This window comes from Dictyostelium purpureum, assembly GCF_000190715.1.
Source record: "Dictyostelium purpureum unplaced genomic scaffold DICPUscaffold_253, whole genome shotgun sequence".
NCBI lineage: Eukaryota > Evosea > Eumycetozoa > Dictyosteliales > Dictyosteliaceae > Dictyostelium > Dictyostelium purpureum.
The window spans coordinates 1-20,342 of NW_003519589.1; the positions used below are offsets into that span (position 1 = coordinate 1).

General features: G+C 24.3%; 8 protein-coding genes across 8 annotated transcripts; 4 read left to right on the forward strand and 4 right to left on the reverse strand.

Moving 5' to 3' along the window:
- Positions 1-57: 57 nt before the first annotated feature.
- Positions 58-2,153, reverse strand: DICPUDRAFT_81704 (uncharacterized protein; the record flags this gene model as incomplete). Its single annotated transcript, XM_003290974.1, has 4 exons — positions 58-947; positions 1,098-1,692; positions 1,749-1,841; positions 1,913-2,153. Coding segments are annotated over 4 exons (1,819 nt in total), but the record flags the coding sequence as incomplete, so codon positions are not given.
- A 1,063-nt stretch (positions 2,154-3,216) lies between these two features.
- Positions 3,217-4,148, forward strand: DICPUDRAFT_38380 (uncharacterized protein; the record flags this gene model as incomplete). The annotated part of the gene is made up of 3 exons (XM_003290965.1): positions 3,217-3,376; positions 3,424-3,761; positions 3,876-4,148. 3 exons carry the CDS (start codon positions 3,217-3,219, stop codon positions 4,146-4,148), a joined length of 771 nt encoding a protein of 256 aa, XP_003291013.1.
- A 223-nt stretch (positions 4,149-4,371) lies between these two features.
- On the reverse strand, positions 4,372-7,448 carry DICPUDRAFT_155563 (uncharacterized protein; the record flags this gene model as incomplete). The annotated part of the gene is made up of 2 exons (XM_003290975.1): positions 4,372-6,737; positions 6,812-7,448. 2 exons carry the CDS (start codon positions 7,446-7,448, stop codon positions 4,372-4,374), a joined length of 3,003 nt encoding a protein of 1,000 aa, XP_003291023.1.
- Positions 7,449-8,138: 690 nt separating this feature from the next.
- DICPUDRAFT_81707 (uncharacterized protein) lies at positions 8,139-10,683 on the forward strand (the record flags this gene model as incomplete). The annotated part of the gene is made up of 2 exons (XM_003290966.1): positions 8,139-8,907; positions 9,092-10,683. The coding sequence occupies 2 exons, from the start codon at positions 8,139-8,141 to the stop codon at positions 10,681-10,683; spliced, it is 2,361 nt and encodes a 786-aa protein (XP_003291014.1).
- Positions 10,684-10,958: 275 nt separating this feature from the next.
- DICPUDRAFT_81708 (uncharacterized protein) lies at positions 10,959-12,218 on the forward strand (the record flags this gene model as incomplete). The annotated part of the gene is made up of 2 exons (XM_003290967.1): positions 10,959-12,004; positions 12,068-12,218. 2 exons carry the CDS (start codon positions 10,959-10,961, stop codon positions 12,216-12,218), a joined length of 1,197 nt encoding a protein of 398 aa, XP_003291015.1.
- Positions 12,219-13,278: 1,060 nt separating this feature from the next.
- On the reverse strand, positions 13,279-13,980 carry DICPUDRAFT_81709 (uncharacterized protein; the record flags this gene model as incomplete). The annotated part of the gene is made up of 1 exon (XM_003290976.1): positions 13,279-13,980. One exon carries the CDS (start codon positions 13,978-13,980, stop codon positions 13,279-13,281), a length of 702 nt encoding a protein of 233 aa, XP_003291024.1.
- Positions 13,981-14,299: 319 nt separating this feature from the next.
- On the reverse strand, positions 14,300-16,202 carry DICPUDRAFT_81710 (uncharacterized protein; the record flags this gene model as incomplete). The annotated part of the gene is made up of 2 exons (XM_003290977.1): positions 14,300-14,436; positions 14,909-16,202. The coding sequence occupies 2 exons, from the start codon at positions 16,200-16,202 to the stop codon at positions 14,300-14,302; spliced, it is 1,431 nt and encodes a 476-aa protein (XP_003291025.1).
- A 635-nt stretch (positions 16,203-16,837) lies between these two features.
- DICPUDRAFT_98877 (uncharacterized protein) lies at positions 16,838-19,923 on the forward strand (the record flags this gene model as incomplete). Its single annotated transcript, XM_003290968.1, has 3 exons — positions 16,838-17,232; positions 17,313-17,877; positions 17,941-19,923. The coding sequence occupies 3 exons, from the start codon at positions 16,838-16,840 to the stop codon at positions 19,921-19,923; spliced, it is 2,943 nt and encodes a 980-aa protein (XP_003291016.1).
- Positions 19,924-20,342: the final 419 nt, after the last annotated feature.

The window sequence follows — 20,342 nt, forward strand, 5'->3', positions numbered from 1 at the left end:
ACAGTTCGAATAGTATATTATATAAGTTTTTTCCTTCAAGTTTGAAAACTGGTATACTTTGAAATGGTGAAAGTATTTGGGTGATTTCTTTAACATATGGTAAGCTGAGATTATTTTCTGGTATTATTTTTATTAAATTGTATATTAAAAATGTTAATGTTAAAAAACCCACTATAAATTCTCTATTCATTGGTTTGTTTATTAGGATGAGTGAATTGAAGTGTCTTTCAAAATCTTTTTGAAAACTTTCTATATATGTTGTTGCTAATGATTTTTTTTCGGTACTTAATATACTTTTGTTTTTGCACAGTTGGGATGCAAAAAATAAATTTATTAATTTTACAGAACAGGAACTCAAAAATAAAACTTTTTTTAAATTTGAAATAAAACTGTGGCACTGTTTGTGGGTTAAAAATTCGTTGAAATAGTCATAGTCATTTTCTAATATATTTACAATTGGGTGTAAAAATAAATCATAGTTTTTACTAGAAGAGTTTATGGGTGGTTTATCTATGATTACAAGGCTGATATATTTGTAATGTAAAACTGGCATATATTCTCCTAATTTTTTAGAAATAATTTCACAAAGTTCATCATTTTTTTCTTCTAAAAAATAGTCCATTCTCTTTAAGATATTTAATTGAAATTGATGATCATTTAATATTGATTTATCTAGCTGAAGTTTATTATTATCCAAAAATATATTTAAACATTTGAAATAATCTATATTTAATATTTTTTCTTTTTTGTTAACTAAATCTAACAATAATAAAAAATATTTTTGTGCTATTTCTTTTGATGGTAGTGGTGATACTATTTCTATTATAAAGTGGATATTTTTAAAGTCATCTTTTGAAAGAAATATTTCTAAAAATTCTTCTATAAAATTATAATATAAATCTCTTAAAAAGTAATATGGACCTTTATTTTTAAAAAAACCTAAATAACTATAATAAAAAAATTTTTATTAATAAACCAACATAAAAAAATAAAATAAAATTTTTTTATACTTTATTAAAATTTTAATTGAGTTTTTATCGCTATATAGATCTAAATATTTGTATAATTGGGTATTGTTCAATAAAAATAATATATACATTATTATTATTGGCGATTCTGTTGAAGATGTTTTCATTTTTTGCTCTTTTAATATTAAATAGTGTTCTTCGAAAAAAGTGTTTAAATCATTTCCCAATATTCTTTTGAAATCCATAAAAATATTGAGAATATAAATATCTGAGATTTCATCAGATTCTCTGACTATTGTTGATAATAATTCTATAATGTTTTTTTTAATATTATCGATTCTCTTTGAAGTTTTTAAAAAAACAATAAAATTTAAAATGCTTTTAATTGAATTTAAATAACTGTTACTATCTATTATTTCACTTTTGTTTCCTTTATATAGTTTTATTAAATACTCTAATATTTTATTTAAATATTCTACTAGTGTATCATATTCCCCATTATCCTGATCATCTTCACTTAAATTTAAAAAATATTCCTTCAAAACACTTGATAAAAAAAAATCTAGAAAATAAAAACTGTCCCAATTCGGATTATAATATCCATGCTCATTAACTAAAAAATTATCTTTATTTAATATTAAATTGATAATATTGGTTCTTATTGGTTTCCCATTTTCATTTTTAAAGCATGTGTATATTATATCTTTTACCAAACCAATATATTCTTTAAATTTAAATTAGTATTTTTTTTTAAAAAATTATTTAATTTTTTATTTTTACCTTTTTTTTTTTTGAAAATCATTGGTATTATTTGTAAACAATATACTCTAAGATCGATTATATATGATTCATTTGTAATAAAATCAAATAATTCTATAAATGATAGAAATAAATTTAGACATATTGTTAAAAATAATAATATAAATTATAAAAAATAAAATTACCATTAAAAATTAAAATCTTTTCTTGAGGGAACAATAGGTGGATACAATTCTCTTTTAAGGTTATGCTTAAAATTTTTATTGTTATGTGGTATAGTTCTTTGGATTTATCATTGTTATTTTTAATATCAAATAATATTTTAAAAGATTTTGGTGATATTTTTTTATATAAACTAAAGTCATTTAGTAATAAAAGTTTTAGTTGATTAAAATCTTTATTATTTATTATAGTATTTATATCCATTGTTTATTTACTTAAAAAAGTGTGGTAGGTGTGTTATAAATAAATTTTAAAAGTGAAATATCTTTTTTTTTTTTTATTAAATTTTTTTTTTATTTTTTTTATTTTATTTATTTCTTCATTTCAAGAATTTTTTTAAATGTTATAAATATAAATAGTTGGGTTAAGGTTTTAAACTTTAAATGGAATAAAGTAGGAAAATTGTTTTTTTCTTTAAAAAATAATGTTTTGTAAAAAAAAAATATTAATCAATTATTTTTATGAAAAAAAATTAAAAATAATTTTTTTAGGGTGGGGTTTATTAGAAATTTTAAACTTTTTATTACTCATAAATAATATTATTATACTTTTTATTTATTAATATTAATAATTTAACAAAATAATACTATTTTTGTAAAATGTTGTATTTTAATGAAAATTAAATAATTGAGTAATTAAATAATTTTTTCTATTCGTTTAGTTTTATTTTTTGGGTCATTTTGAACATCTCTATTAGAATATTTCTAATTGTTTTGTTAAAATCTAAATATTAGAAGGCTTTTGATAATATTTTTAAGAACCAAAAAAAAAAAAACTTTGTAATTTCTTTAAAGTTTAAATTTCTAGAAAAGGATTTATATTTGATTCTAAATTAACAAGATTTATGTTTAAAAAAACTTTTAACTAGTCACCACATAATGTCATAGTTTAAAGTGTGAAATTGTGGGAGTTTGGGTGAATGAGTGAATGGGTGAATGGATGTATGGATGTATGGATTGAGATGTATTTTTCCAATATTTAAATAACATGTTATATTTTTATATTGAAAGTGGTTAAAATTTTGTGGTGATAGAAGCACTTATTAAAATAAATATTTAAAAAACAAAATAATTTTAAGAAATAGTATTTTTAATATATTGTTTTTATTATTTTATTTTTATTATTTTATTTTTATTATTTTAATTTTATTTTAATTTTTTTTTTTTTTTGTTTTTTTTTTTAATTTTTTTTTTTTTTAATTAAATTTTTATTTTTTTTTTTCATTATTTTTAATTTCACGCATTGTTGGGTAATAATTATAAATATAATGAGTGAAGATACAAACGAAGCTTTAAGAGAAATTAATACAGATAATGCTGATAATCAAGTATGGTTAATTAAAGTCCCAAAATTTCTTTCAGAGCATTGGAATGGTATAGGTAAAGGCGAAATTGGTAAAATTCACATTAAAGGTGGTGATAATGTAAGTTTAATTATAATTGTATATACAAATTCACAATAATCGTATTAACAGATTTTTATTTTTATATTATAAAGATTACATTATCAATTTCAGGTTTGTCTGAAAATAATGAGTTTCAATTAATGACTAGTGCAAATAATTTAGAAACACAACCATTAAAGATCTTTTCAGAGGATAGTGATGGATCATTAGCATTAGAAGGTAATATAGGTTTAAGATGTGATATTAAAATCGATGTTCAATCTTCAAGTTATAGAGAATTAATGAAGACAAGACATACTAAATATAATACTAAAACTAGAATGACCAAGGTTATCGATGATAAAGAATTATTTACACCAGCAATTTTCAATCCAAATCGTGTTCAAGTTAGTACTACAGGTTTAGGTGTATGGATATCAATTATTATTATTATTATTATTATTATTATTATTATTATTATTATTATTATTATTATTATTATGCCATATTAACATATTTATATATTTTTTACAAATTTATAGAAAAGAAAAACTACAGATAAAAAAGAAAAATTACCAGAAGATGAGGTTATTGATCTTATTTTCGACGCATTTAGAAACAAATCATATTGGGATCTTAAAGGTTTAGAGGCTGAAACCGGTCAACCAAAAGGTTACCTTAAACAAGTTTTAGAAAAAGTTTGCATTTTAAATAAAAGAGGTGCCCACAATCATTTATACGAATTAAAATCCGAATTTAAAGATAAAGAAAATCCACCACAAGACGGTACTACAACTACTACAAATACTAAATAATAGTCATGGAACTAAAACCAACAACCAATTAAAAAGAAACTATCATCTTTTTTTTTTCTTTTCTTTTTTTTTACAGCAATAAATTCTTTTTTTTTATTTTTACTTTTATTTTTATTTTTTTTAATAAATAAATAAATATTTTAAATTACATATTTTAAAAAAAAACTATAATAAAACCAAAATTTTTATATGTTTATATTTTTAAATTTATATTTTATTTTTTTTATGAATTTATTTTATTTCTTGTAAACATAATAACTGATTTGTCTTTTTTAAGAGAAAACTCTGGTCTTGAAGTAAATTCATTAGAGCTAAAGAAATTTGTTAATTCGGTGATACCAGACTCACGAGCTTTGGTATCGAAATCGTCATATGGTATTGTAAGTTGATCGGGTATTTGGCCACTTCTTGTAATGTGATAGTTTGTATGTTCTCTGACAAGTGATTGTAATAGTTGAATTAAAAATATATTGTTATCTTTTTGGAAGTTGACATATGGAGCGAATTTTTTACGTAAATTTTTGTACATTGAGTGTTTTTGAGCATTGATAAAGCTATCTAACATTACACGAATACTAGTGTTAACATCGACATCGGTTACATAATCTCTTAGGTGCATTTTAGCATGGGCTTCAGCCATACGGATAATAGATTCGACATGACGAACAGTCATTGCAAAACCACCATTTCTAGATTCACGACGAAGTTCGGTATAGAGTCTTGAAATCTTATCTTTATCGATATTTGTAATTCTTGGACGAATACGTTTAGCATAGATAATATATTTTCTTAAGAGTTCTTGAGATATGGGTGATTGTTTGGTGGCTTTAGAGAGATAGTCAAACTCACCATTTACTTGGTTGGGATGTGATCTAACATGACTTTGAACAACAAATCTAGCCAATTCACGATCTTTGAATGAGTCGATGGTATCTCTAACTACACATATAATATCGAAACGAGATAAAATTGGTTCTGTAAGGTCAACATTTTGTAAAAGATTTAAACCTGCATCATATTTGCCTCTTTTTGGATTGGCAGCAGCAATAACGGAGCAACGTGCCGTTAATGTGGTAACAATACCTGCTTTTGAAATTGAAATTGATTGTTGTTCCATAGCTTCGTGAATTGAGGTACGATCTTGATCATTCATTTTATCGAATTCATCAATCATACAAACTCCTCTATCTGCTAAAACCAAAGCACCACCTTCTAATGTCCATTCACGTGTCAATGGATCCATACGTACTGCTGCTGTTAAACCTACTGCTGATGCACCTTGACCTGTAGTGTAAACCGCACGATGAGCAGTCTTTTCGACATATTTTAAAAATTGACTTTTGGCTACACCTGGATCACCAATTAATAATACATTAATATCACCTCTAATTCTATGTTTATTGTTGATATCTTTTGGACTACCACCAAATAATGCCAATGCTAAAGCGATTTTGATATCTTCGTGACCATAGATGGATGGGGCAATTGATTGGATAATTTTATCGGCTATATTACTTTCTTTTGAAAGACGACGAATTTCACGTTCATCTTCATCAGTTAAAATAAATGATGAGAGCAAATCTTCCTTCTTATTGATATGGTTGGCCTCGATAATTGTGGAGAATACAGGGAAACCTTGTTGATGATTAAGCTTAATGTCAAAGTTGTGTTTATAAATACCAGTGATTTCAACCTCCTCACCTGGACGAACTGTATCGATTAAATCATCCATTAAAATGATATCCTTGGTACGTGGAAGACGACCTGGTGGCACAGTACCTGGCGATTCTTGAAGTGTAACTTTTTGGAAATCACGATAAACAGTTTGCTCTGAATTGATAATGAACGGACCTTTACTTTGACATTGTGGACAAATACCAATTGGAGGTTTAGAGTCATTTGATACACCGTCTAAACTGAATGGACCCAATGTAGTTCGACATTTTATACAATCATACTTGACATATTTTAATTGTGGATAAACATTTGAACGACGGGTAATAACGCCACCAACTTTTGTTAATTTGTTTAAACTTGTTTGACGAATATCACGAAGTGATTCACAGAGTGGTAGATGAGTAATACGAACATGAATTGATTTGACGATATTTCTATAGTTTTTGTAGAATGATAGTACGACCTTCATCGCAGTTTCGTCAAAAATTTCAATCATCTCCGATGGAATTTCGGCAACCCATAAACCAAATGGTGTGGCGGCGGTCAAATGCGTAAAATTAACTAACAAAGTCTCTTTATTGGATGCACACATCTTTTGAATTGCTTCTTGATAATAAAATGTTTTGCTATCTTTTTCTTTGAATGTTAACAAGAATTGTGCAAACCTTTTACTAATTTCTCTTCTTGGGGCTGTTAAACATACATATTCTCTAAGGTTAATATCTTTATCTGGATTTTCTAAATTTACAAATGGTGCATCTTCATCTTCTATTTCTTCTTCATATTCATTATCTTCAAATTCGTTAACATTCATTGAAAATGTTGGTACTGATGAATCATAATCTTTTTTAATATTTTCATTTTGTTTATTAATAGTTTCTCTTCTTTTTTTTAATAGTTTCTTTCTTTTTTCTAAAATAATAATGATTTAATTGTTAGTAATTTATTAGGAATTATATAAGGTTTAAATATATACTATATATTACCATTTAAATGCTCTTCATTGTCTTCATCTACCATTTCATTTTCATCATCATTAATAAACGATGAAATTCTATATTGATAACGTTTGGTTAAATTTTTTGATTTCATTTCTTGAAAATCACGTTTCCTTAAAATTGAATCTACTTCTCTTTTTTTGTTATTGTCGATATTTTCGTATTGTTTATCGTCTAAACCTTCTTTTTCATAATAATTATCTTCTGCTTCAAATGCTTCTTCCTCATCCTTTTCTTGTAATTCTTCATCCAATAAATCATCACCTTCACCTTCGGATGAAACGTTGTCTTCATCTTCTTCATAAACACCAAGTTCCTCTTCAATATCGCTTTCTACATCACTTTGTACCGGTTCTTCAACTTTTAAATATTTCTTTTCATTATTGAAAAAATCTATATTATCATCCTCATTATCGTCATCGATTTTATTATCATTATTATTATTATTTAGTTGATTGTTTGACTTGCTTGATTTTTTTTTTTCGTCGTTTTTAATTGAATTTAAAAAACTTAAAATATTTTCGTCATCGTTATTATTATTATTATTATTGTTATTATTGTTGTTATTGCTGCTATTATTATTGTTTTTTGATGTAGTTTTTGAAGTTGTTTTTTTCTGTGACATTTTATTATTATTTCTTTATATAAAAAATTATATACAAATTATTAAACAAATATAAATAAAAAAAAATTATTACTTCTTGGATTTTTATTGTTGTTATTAGGAAATCTTTTTTTTTTTTTATTAATTATTTATTTATACAAAATTCTTACAGAGATTTAATTAAAAATCAATGTATATTTTTGTGTTTATAGAAAGAAAAAATATTTTTTAAAATTTAAAATTTAAAAAAAAATTAAAAAAAAAAAAAATTAAAAAAAAAAAAAAATAAATGGGCGGTATTTTAATTTATATAAACAAAATATTTTTATTTATTTTTTTTTTTTTTCAATTATAAAATAAATAGTAAAACCCCCCTCCTTTAAATACAATAACTTTATGGTTGAACTAAAAAATAAAATAATTATTATTAGTTAAAATAATTTTTTTTTTTTTTTTTTTTTTTTTTTTTTTTATTATTATTATTATTTTTTATTAATCAAATAATATCTTTTTTTAAATGAATATGTAATAATTTTTTATGATTATTTTATTTCTTTTTTTATAAGAGCTTCCTGGAATCTTTTATTTTAATTGAAAAAATCAAAAAAATATAAAAAAATTTTTATTTTTTAAAATTTTTTTTTTTTAATATAATATTTTTTATTTTTTTTTTTCATATTAGTTTCATATAAATATAGTTTTATAAACAAAATGGGTGATAATATTACAGAGCCCTATGTAAATAGTATAGATAATAGTTTTCAAAAATTAAATATAAAGGATGATAGTAATAATATAAATAATAAAAGCATAGAAATAACTGAATGTGGTGAAAAAAATGATAATAAAGAGCAACCAAAAAAAAAAAGAATTCAACCTAAATTAATCTCACCAGTAGTATCAGAACAATCACCAACCGTTGTTAATCCATTTAACTTTAATTATGATTTATCATCGCCAATTTCATCAATGTTTAATGCATTCTTTTCAAAAAATAATAGTCTGGTTTCAACCTCTGCAAATAATAATAATAATAATAATAATAATAATAATAATAATAATAATAATAATAATAATAATAACAATAATAACAATAATAACAATAATAATAATTTAAATACTGATAATAATGCCACACCAGTATTACAAAGTAATGGTAATAAAGATAAGGTTAATAAAACTAATAAAAATAATAAAGATAACAAACATAATAAAGGTACTAAAGAAAAAAGAAAAAGAAAAGAGAGAACTGTCACTAAAAAACCAATTTCAGAGAAAGTGCCTTCAACTACAGAGTCAAATACAACCAATAGCAGCTACGATGATGCAGATGATGAAAACCAAAGCATTAGTTATAATAAAGAGGATAGTTTGGTCAACAAAACATCAATATCACCAAAAAAGAAAAAGAAATTAAAAGTATCCAAATCATTAAATATTTTAGAACCATTTTCATTCTTAATATCAATGCCACCAAAATGTATACTCTCTCTTTTATTTGGATCTTAAAGAGTGGTTATTCTCTGAATCTTTAAATAGTACCGAGGAGTTTAATTTTACTTCAAAACATTTATCACAATTAGAAAAAAGTAAGTATTATATTATTAGAGTAAACATATATTCACAAAATCAAATGTTCTTATATTGATATTTTTTTTTTTCAGATGGTGTTGATATTAAAGAACTGGTTAATGTTTTAAACAATAAAGAATTATTAGAAGTAAATAAATCAAAATTAATTATAGTTTCAGATTTGTATAGCATCAATTTAAAGAACTCGCTAAATTCATCAACATTGTTAATAGATAATAATAAATTTTTAAAATTACAAAAAGAGCTATGGTGGGTCAAAGCAACCAATAAAATGTTTATCAAACCGTCAACATCAAAACCATCAAGTCATTTTAAAGTTTGGTTTGGATTTTTAATTTTAGAACTATGGTATCGTTTTATTTGGGCATATCATACTCAGTCAGTATACAACGAATTGGGTGGAAGTGATATTACAGTTGACAATGATAAAATGGATACATCAATTGAATGTTCTGGCTTGGATAATGATGAAGTTATTGAACTTGACGATCTGGGAAAAGGTGAAGACGAAGATGATGAAGATGACGACGAAGAAGAAGAGAATGAAGTTGATGTATTGGTCGAGGAGGAAGATGGACATGATGAAATTATTTTATTCAACAACAATAATAACTCTGTTACAAATAAAACTTGCAATACCGAAAACATTATTTTAAAATCCGAAAATTCATCATCGTCCTCATCGTCCTCTGACGATGAAGAAATGAAAGATAGTGCAAAGAATAAACTCTTAGTTTCAAACGAAGGTCCCTCAAAAGATGACCAAATGGTAGATGAGGAAGATGACGAAGATGAAGAGGAAGATGATGAAGATGAAGAAAAAGATGTTAAATCCGGTAACGGTTTGTCAATGACAGATAATAAAATATTTTTAGATTTAATTCCAACTATGGTACCCATATTCTTTGTTCATGACTCAATCACAGAATCTATTAATGAAATTGAGGCTCATTATTGGGATACAGGCGTATGGAATATCAAACCAGTAATAGAGACATTCAGCCAATTTATCCATTCATACTATAGAGACAGTAAATCATTGCCATCCCTAACATTTGCAGATATTCATGAAAATACTCACAAGTTTTACAATAAAAAATACAAATCATTTATTAATGATTTATGTATCAAAACAAGCGACCAAGATGGATACAGTTGGAGCTGGTCAGCATTATCAACTGCCAATGAAACAAATAATGGTAACGAGGAGTTTGAAAGACTACAAGAATTTATAAAACAAATCAATATCCCCCAATTTAAAAATTTAACACAAAATGGTTTAGTATCACACAGTCACACATTTTATTACTTGTTTCCATTTTTTGCAGATTTAAAGCCACCAACACACCCAATTAGTGACTACTATTTGGGTTTAAAAAGAAGATTAGAAAAACAGGGTATTTTTAATAAAGAAGTCGAAAAAATTGTTGAAACTTTGGATCGTTTATTAGAAGAAAGACAATTAATTACACCAAAGTCAAACGATGACCCCTCATCAAACGAACCATCAGTATTAAAAGCAGTCAGTGATTATCAAAACAATAGAATAAAATACTTGGATGAATTAATCATAACTCTAAAAGCTGAATATCACAAATTAACAAATAAAGTTGACCAATTACCCTCAACTAAAAAAAACGCAATCAGAAATCCAAATAAATAAATTTCTTGTATGAATAATAATAATAATATAGTGATTGATCAATAAATTATAAATCAGTCCATAAAAGAGAATATCATTTGTGGATATTTCTTTTTTTTTTAAACTTTTATTATTTTTTTTTGGTAATATTACCAAAAAAAAAAAAACAATTTATTTCTTAAAATTTTTTTAAAAAAATAAATTATTTTTATATTTTTAAAATTTTTTTTTTTTTTTTTATATTTATTTATCCTTTAATTTGTTTCATTTTTTATTCATAATATAAATCTAAAGAAATGGGGGGAAAAGGAAAAAAAAATAATAATTCAAATAATAATGCAAGCAATAAAAGAGTGGATAGAGAAGTAAAAGCATCACTTAGAAGAAGAAGAGAAAGATTAAAGCATGGTGGTGAAACATGGAAGAAAGGTATACAGAAATTTGAAGAGCAACTAAATCCATTAGGTTTATATATTAAAGATGTAGCAGGTGATGGTAATTGTTTGTTTCGTTCAATTGCAGATCAATTAGAGGAATCACCAAATCAACACAGAAAGTACAGAGATAATATATGTAAATATATCGAAATGAACAAAGATATTTTTATACCTTTTGTAGATACCGATGAATTTGCATCATTTGAAGAATATGTCGAAGAAATGAGAGAAGATGCCACATGGGGTGGCCATATCGAAATTCAAGCTTGTTCATTAGCATATGAAATCAACATAACAATTCATCAAATGGATCAACCAAGATGGGAAGTTATAAATCATTTTCCAGTTGAAAAAAATAAAATGATAAATCTATCCTATCATAATGATGAACATTATAACAGTGTAAAATCAATTAACAATAGAGCAACAACTGCAACAACCAATAGTACAAACTCACCTATACCAAACTTTGATTTTAATCCAAACAATAATAACAAAAACAAAAATAATAAAAATAAAAACAACAGCAACAATTACAACTATAACTATTATGAAGAAAACGATTATGACACAGAGGATTCAATTTCGCAAATTATAGATGTAACTGGTGTAACAGATCTTAAACTAATTAAAGATGCTTTAAAAGATTGTCAAAATGATATCGAAGCAGCAATTGAATATTTATTTATTTTTAAAACCCCTGAAGGCAATAATAACGAAAGTGAAAACAAAAGTGATGAAAACACCACCACAACCACCACAACCACCACAACCACAACCACCACAACCACCACAACAGCAACTGGTAAAAACAATAAAGTATCAAAAAATCCCTATAAAGGTGTAAAGAAAATGGAACAAAAAAAGAAAGAGGAAGTTTTAGATGAAAATGAAAACGATAATGTGTAGGTTATTTTTTTTCACTATATAAATCTATTAGACTTTTATTAATATATTTTTCTTTTTAGTCATTTAAGTAATAAACAAAGAAAGCAACAAAAACAACAACAAAATAATCAAAATAATCAAAATAATAATAACCATAGCAATACAAATATTAATCAAAACAATAATGTTAATAACGAAATTGTTGACACCTTAGGATCACTTTCAATATAAAATTTAAATGTAAATAGTAATAAAGATTAGAAGTTTTTTTTTTTTTTAATAAATTTTGAAATAAGTTAAAAAAAATTAGGTGAATTTATTGGTTTTGATTAGGTTTTTTTTACTTTAAACATATATATATATAGTTTATTATAATAGAAAATCAATAGACAGTTTTTTTTTTTTTTTTTAAATTATATCATAGCTTCTATTTCTATAGAGTTGATTGATAAATAGTCACGACCTTTTGTAATATAATTGTTAAGAATATTTGTAGGATCCAATCTATTGATAAAATTACCGGGATTGAGTGACATAACACTGGTATTAGAAACGATTGGCCAAATCTACCCAATACCATTGAACTTGCACTATTTTGAATAACCTTACCCAATAATACCAATATATACTTTTGAACCTTCTAATGAATTATTTAAAGTGGTGAGTATATTATTTTATTGCAATATGACTAATTATATTTTTAACATACCTTCTAATGAATAAGTATTTTAAAGCCATACAGGTGGAGAACCATTTTGGGAGAATAAAAAGAAACTCATCATCTTGGGTAAATTGAAAGATATATGGAGACCAAACTGTATCACCATCTACTAAAAGAGATAAACAGGTATTTTATAAAACTAATTTGAAAGGAACCTACACCAAGTGGCGTACATACTGCAAAACTAGAACCAGCTGCCCAATGACCACCAGGATTAATGGAATTTGAATCTTATATAATAGGGCATCTTTAACTTTAATAAATATATTTATAACTATTTTATAAATTATAATAACTATTTTTTTTTAATCTTTAAATTTTAATTTTTTATGATATAAATATTAAATAAAATATTAGTTTCTTTTTTTAATTTAAAAATATAAATAAATTTTTAAAAATAATGATAATAGTTACCTTTATTTTCATTTTGAAATCTATTTGGGTTCATATAATTTCCATGGGTATCTATTTAGAATAACTAATAAAACACTATATTTCCTTTTCTTTTTTAAAGTTTTTCTAATTTTTCACAACATTCTTTTTCTGTATCAAATTTATTTAATATTTTAATCACCAAATTTTAAATTTTTTATTGGACTTTGCAAACATTTCATAATAATTATTAGCTTCCAATGATCTTTTTGAATTTCCATTATTTAATAAATCTTCTTTGAATTTCTTATTGGACTGTACATTGTTTTCATTAACTTCCAATGATCTTTTTGAAAATTTATTAAATTTATTTATTATTTTTTCATATTTAAATTTCTTTTTGGAAAATTCATCTTTTTCACCTGCCAATGATCTCTTTGAAACTCCATATGATTTATTTGATTTTCCTTTTATATCAAATTTTAATTTTTTATTGGGCTCCATATCAAAAACCCCCAATGATCTCTTTGAAATTCTATTAATACTATGGTATGGATTCATTGGTGGCTGTGTTTGCATTGGTGGATATTGATATTGGCTATGGAATGGGTTCATTGGTGGTTGTGATTGTTGTGGTGAAGAATGATATTGATTATTTGGTTGCTGGTAATAGTTGAAATGTCCATTTGGTTGGTAATGTTGTTGATATTGTTGTGGTGAAGATTGATATGGATTTCTTGGTTGCTGATGATAGTTAAAATCTCCATATGTTTGATATTGTTGTGGTTGTTGTGGTTGTTGTTGATTTTGATTGAAATTATTTTTATTTTTTTTGATGTTATTATATAATAAAAAACAAATGGTGACAGCAATAAAGAAAATAGCAATTAAACTAAGCATTTTTATTATTTTTAAAAAGTGTGATATAATAAATATAATAAAATCAAAAAAATAGAAATGTTTAAAAAAAAAGTGTGAGTTTTTTATAATAACTATTTTATAATTTTTTTTAAAAAAAAATATATTTTTTTTTTTTGAGAATTTAATTAATATTTGTTTTTATTTAAAATTGAGTATTTTAATTAAAAAATATAATCAGATTTGAAAATTTCATTAAATTCTCTAAAAAATGACTTTTATTATTTATTATATTTGAAACTAAATAAAATTACACAAATCAGTTATGATGTATTGAACTATATTTATTTCAATCTTATACTTATTGGCCATCTGACCTATCAATTTTACCTATCTTCGTTAATAGTTGTAAAATAAAGATTGAGCTAGGATACTTTCCACCTAAATTTAATAGAGTTAGGTTCTCATTATAATTATATAACCAATCAGATGATAAAGCTAAAATATAAATTTAAAATTGATTAAAAATTAAAAAAAGATATAAATAAATTATAAAATAGTATTAATATGTAAAGTTTTATTGTTTATTTATATTTAATATTTTATATTTTATATTTTATATTTTATTTTTTAATTTTTAATATTTATTTTTATTTTTATTTTTATTTTTATTTTTATTTTTATTTTTATTTTTATTTTTATTTTTATTTTTATTTTTTCTTTTATTATTTAAAATTTTGAAATAGTCTATTTTTTTAATTTATTTATTGTGTGATTGATTGATATGTTGGATTATGAAAATGTATTTTAAAATTGCTCTCGTTATAAAAAATAAATTCATTAATGTTGGTATTTGATGGTAATGATTTTAGAAATAGGTCAATATGAATTATATTAAAATATTCTAGATAAAGGGTAATAGAATGTAATGAGATTTTAGGAAAATTTCCAAATAATTTTTTATATATACCAATTGGGACACCCTTAATTAAAATTTTAATGTTTTTTAAATTTTTGGTTTCTTGAAGAAGTAAGTGTTCAAATATTAAGGAAGCTTTTTTCTCACATACTTCAGGACATTTAACAACCTCAAGTAAATCAATTGTCAAGTTCTTTATTGATTTACTTTTGGCTATTCCGGTGAGTATAGAAGCGTCTAAGAAATCAAAATTTTTTAATGTTAAGGTTTCAATTTTGGATACTGGACTTTTGAATATTTCCTCTAGATCTAATGTTACAATTGATGTATCTATTTTTTCAATACAGTTATATATACATTTGAAATTGTAAAGCTTTAATTCCTTGATAGTGGAGTTATTTTTCAAGGTTTCCACCATTTTAGCCCAATCTTCTAAAATTGAATTTTTAACTTCTAAACCCAATCCTAAACTGTTATAGTCACTGCAGCATGCATTTGAAAAGAATTTTGTTGAAATCTCATTGTTTTCTTTGACTCTCCATAATCCCTTGATAATTGTGTGAAATAATAAGTTAACTGAAACCACTTTTAACTTTGTTGTTTCGTTATTGATTTTTGAAATATCATAAGGATTGACCCAGTCTTTATCAGAAATCCTGAGATCTTCTAAAGAATCTAACTTGAAAAAACTTTTGCAATTTATGTGGACAATCTGACTAAAATGATTTATGTGGTCATTTGGTTGATAAAATATTTTTCTTGGCTTTAATTTAATTATATCTTCTAATGGTTGAGAGTGTCCCATTACATGCAGACTAATATTGTTGTTATGGTCATTTGTAAAATCAATGTTTGTTGAGTTATTGCCAATAATTAAATGAAATTCGTAATTTGGTAGGAATTCAATTAATTTTGATTTCAATTGTTTAATAGCGGTCTGGTTTTGACTATCTGAAATTTTATTTAAATTGATTTTTACTCTAACCATATCGTAATTTTTTGAATGGGTATTGATGTCTTCAATATTTGTTGGTAAAATTGAAATATTTTCTATTAATTTCCCATAATAATTATTATTATTATTATTGTTATTATTAATGAAATTATTGGGATATTTTAAAATAAAACTGGATAAAAAGGGTTTATTTGAAAAGGTTAATAACTTTTTTAAAACGTACTGTACAGCTTTAAACCAATATTTATTAACTAAGCAAAGATTCATGACTTCATTATGTTTTGATTTTAAATTTCTATCACCCAATGAAACTAAACTACCATTGTATATATAGTTTAATGTTTTTTTGATAATATATAAAAAATTGTAGTTAAAAAAAATATTTGACATTTTTTAATTGTTATTAAAAAAAATTTTAAAATTATAATTATTTTGTTAATCAAAAATAAAATTTTTTTATTTATAAGTTTTTTTTTTTTTTTTTTTTTTTTTAAGTTAAACTTAAAAAAAATAAGAAAAAAAAAAACTTAAGAAATAATAATAAAAATGGGTAAAAAAAACTTAAGAAATAATATCATGAAAAATTTTAAGTATGGTAATTATTATTTACTATTATAATTATGTATATTACACCTCTAATCACACACTTTTTTCTTCATATTTTATCATTTTTTATCATATATTTTCTTTTTTTTTAGCTCTAACTTGATTACCTTCAACTGGTTCAATCTTTTATATAATTATTTATTGCAAAATTTTTATTGTTATATTTTATTGAAAAATGGACCTTTTTATTTTATTGATTAATCAATTATCTTGTTATATAAAGGTAATATCCAAAAAATATTTTAATATTTTCATTAAAAAAACTTTTTAGTGGGTGGCGCCCAAAGAATTTTTTTTTTTTTTTTTTTAAATTTAAATTTTTTTTTTTTATTATTTTGTGTTATTATTTTTTAAACAAATATTTAATATTTTATAAATATAAAACCTTTTATTATTATTTTCATTTATTTAATAATAAAATGGCAATCAAAAAAAAAAATAGTTTACCTTATAAAGATAGACCAATCAATAATGTAGATAGTGAAAGTAAAAATAATAATAGTATTGGTTTATTAAAATATCATCCAGATAGAAACAAGATATTATATTGTTATCCAAACTCTAAAAGTGTATTCTATGGAGACGCGGCAGATGGTACAGATTTCGAATTAATAGAACTCGGTTCGCATAATAAAGCAATTTCTTCAATTGATATTGGCGCTAAAAACAAATGTGCAACAGCTTCCTTTGAAGATAACAAAGTAATTATATTTAGTTGTATTTCAAAAAATGATAGAACTGAAATAAAGACATCTTCAAATCCAACCTATATTCAATTTAACCCAACACAATCTTACATCGCCATTGGTTTATCGTAAATATTAAAATAATAACATAATTTATTTTATAATGAAAAAATATTAATTCTTTTTTTCTTTTATTATTATTTTGCAGAAGTGGACAAATTAAATATCACTCAGTTAATGTTAGTCAATCAATTACAATAAACAATGCACATAATGGAGATATTGTTTGCCTATCTTTCACCAGTGATGGAGATTATTTAGCAAGTATTGGAGATGATAACAAATTAAAGATTTGGAGCACAGAATCATTTGAGCATGATAATCCAACACCAATTCATACTATAGATATTGAATCTAGTCCAGAATCATTAAAAAAAATAGGTATTTCATGGAGACAAAGCGATCAAAGAGAGCTAACCATCCCAACCCTTTCTGGCTCAATTATATCATATATTTTCGATGAAACAGAAATGTCTAATGATTATAAAACTCGTTCTTTCGGCTCTGAAGGTCACACTAAAGAAGCAACCTCTGTAGCATGGGATAATGAAGGTAAATACTTGGCCTCAATTGGTTTAGATAGTAACCTATTTATTTGGAACGGTGACTTTGATGAATCAAACCCTGAAGAACCTGTCCACTCCTATAAACACAAATCCCCAATCAATTCTTTTTCATGGAGATCACAACCATCTTCAAATTGCATTTCATTTGTAAGTTATTTTAAATATTTATTAAAAGGAAAAAATTATTAATATTTTTATTTTATTCCACAGTTTGATAAAGAAAATTTAAAAACATACACAGAACTTTTGCACTCTGAAAATTTAACAAGTTCTCAAGAAAAAATAATTGAAGACGATATTGATGATTTTGAAATCGACATTGACGAAAATGAAGTCTTTAATAATAATCAAAACAATAATAATAACGAAAATCAAAAATCAAAATCAGTTTCAAATGAAGATTCCGATAAAGAAATGAACGAAAATGAAGATAATAATAGTAATCTCGATGAAGATGAAAATAATGGTAATGAAGATAATGCTTCAGTTTACAGCCAACAAGTTTATGAAAATTGTCAACAAGAATCATTCCAAATCGGTTCAACTTTATTAAATGTTTTAAACAATCCAAAAACCTTAAACTTAAAGACCAAGAGATACTATATGGCCTATAGTATGTTGGGTAAAATTGTTAAAAGAGAAGAAAGCCCATCAAGCAACGAACCTTCATCAATTGAAATCGAATTCCATGAAACTGGGTACAACAAGAAAATCACATTCAGCGATATCAATCATAATTTAAGATTATCATCACTTGGTCCAAATGGTGCTGTCTTTGCCACAAAATATTTACAAAACGAAAAAGAAGAATATGAACAACAACAACAAGAACTAATTGAAAAACAAAAGAACAGTGATGAAAAAGATATTGGTTCCCAAATCAAACCATTGGAATCTGTTATTATGTTCAAACCATTTGATACTCTAGGCGACACCACTGGTACTGAATGGAGTTTAACCGATACTGAAGAAGTTTCAGGTGTTTCAATTTCAAAGAATTTTATTGTATCAGTTTCAAGCAATAGAACTTTACGTTTGTTTAGTTTGGGTGGAATTCAAATGAACCTTTTTACTCTTCCAGGAGATTTAGTAACCATGAATACTTTTGATGATACTTTAGCAATTGTTTATCATCGTTCAAATGCATTAAATGATAATCAATCAATGAACGTTTGGTGGATTAACTTAGCAAATGGTAAACAAATTTATCACGATAGCCTTTCAATCTCCCCAAGCTCATCTTTATCATGGATTGGTTTCTCAGATAATGGTTTATTAACTACAATGGATTCAATTGGTGTTGTTAGACAACTTTCAAATGGCTGGTATAACAATCAATCATCAACATCATTCCTTCAATGGACTTTAATTATGGACCTTAGAAAATGTCAAAAGCCACATTCATTAGATCTTTATACCTATTGGATCATTGGTTTAAATACAACTGACCTCTATTCAATCTTTTGTACTGGTTACCCACAAACTCCAAAATGCACCCATAACTATGTAAAAATTGAAGCTCCATTGCTATCAAGTGTTGATTCTCCAATTTTAAGTAATGAAAGAGAATTTTTAAAGAACAAATATAACTTATCAAACCTTGTTAATCAAACACAAAATAATTTAAATTCAAGTTGTATTAATTCAATGGGACCATTAGAAGATTCTGTGCTTACCAAACATCTTACTGACTTGGATACTGCTACCCTTAGATTATTTAACTACTATACCAAACTCGGCAAATATCAAAAAGCAATCGATTTATGTAAAAATTTAAATATGAAGAAATCACTTCAAATCGCCTTTACCTATTCAAATGGACTTCGTTTACCATGGTTAACAAAAAAAATTGTAGAATTAATTGAAAACTTTAAACCAATTAATGTCAACAATACACCAACTACAACAATATCACCCAAAACCACCACATCTAGCCAGAATCAAACTGTTGTTGTTGATTCACCTCCAAAAAAAGCACCAAAGCAACAATCAGATAGCGAACCTGAAGAAGAAGAAGAAGAAGAAGAAAAACCAATTGAGCAATCACCAAAATCCACAAAAACTTTTAAAAATACAACCAAATCTGTAAAAAAAAACCCATTCTTAATTAAAAAGTCATCTGATACCAGTGATAAGAAAAGAAAAGAAACACAATCTAACAACCAACCTTCAAAAATTTCTAAATTCCAATAATTAAATAAAATATATTTAAAAGTATATAATAATTATTAAAAAACAATAAAAATAAAATTTTTTAAAAAAAAAAAGAATTACCACCAACACTATTTATAATTAGTAATAGTAACAATATTATTTTATTTTTAGTTTTTTAGTAAAAGTGATGATGACTCGCTATTGCTATCATCTATTGTAATAGTTGTGTAATTATTACCATCATTATTTATATTATCCCCGTTTAAATTATTTTTATTTTGAACAAAAAATTTTTCTTGAGGAATTGGGAAAATTATATAAATTTTAAAAATTGCTGTTTTTCTTTTATTATATCTTTTAATAAAATCAATTCTTAGATTTCTATTATTGAAAACTTCATTATTATATCTTTCTATTACACATTTAAGTTCTTTTTCCATCTAAAAATAAAAAAATAT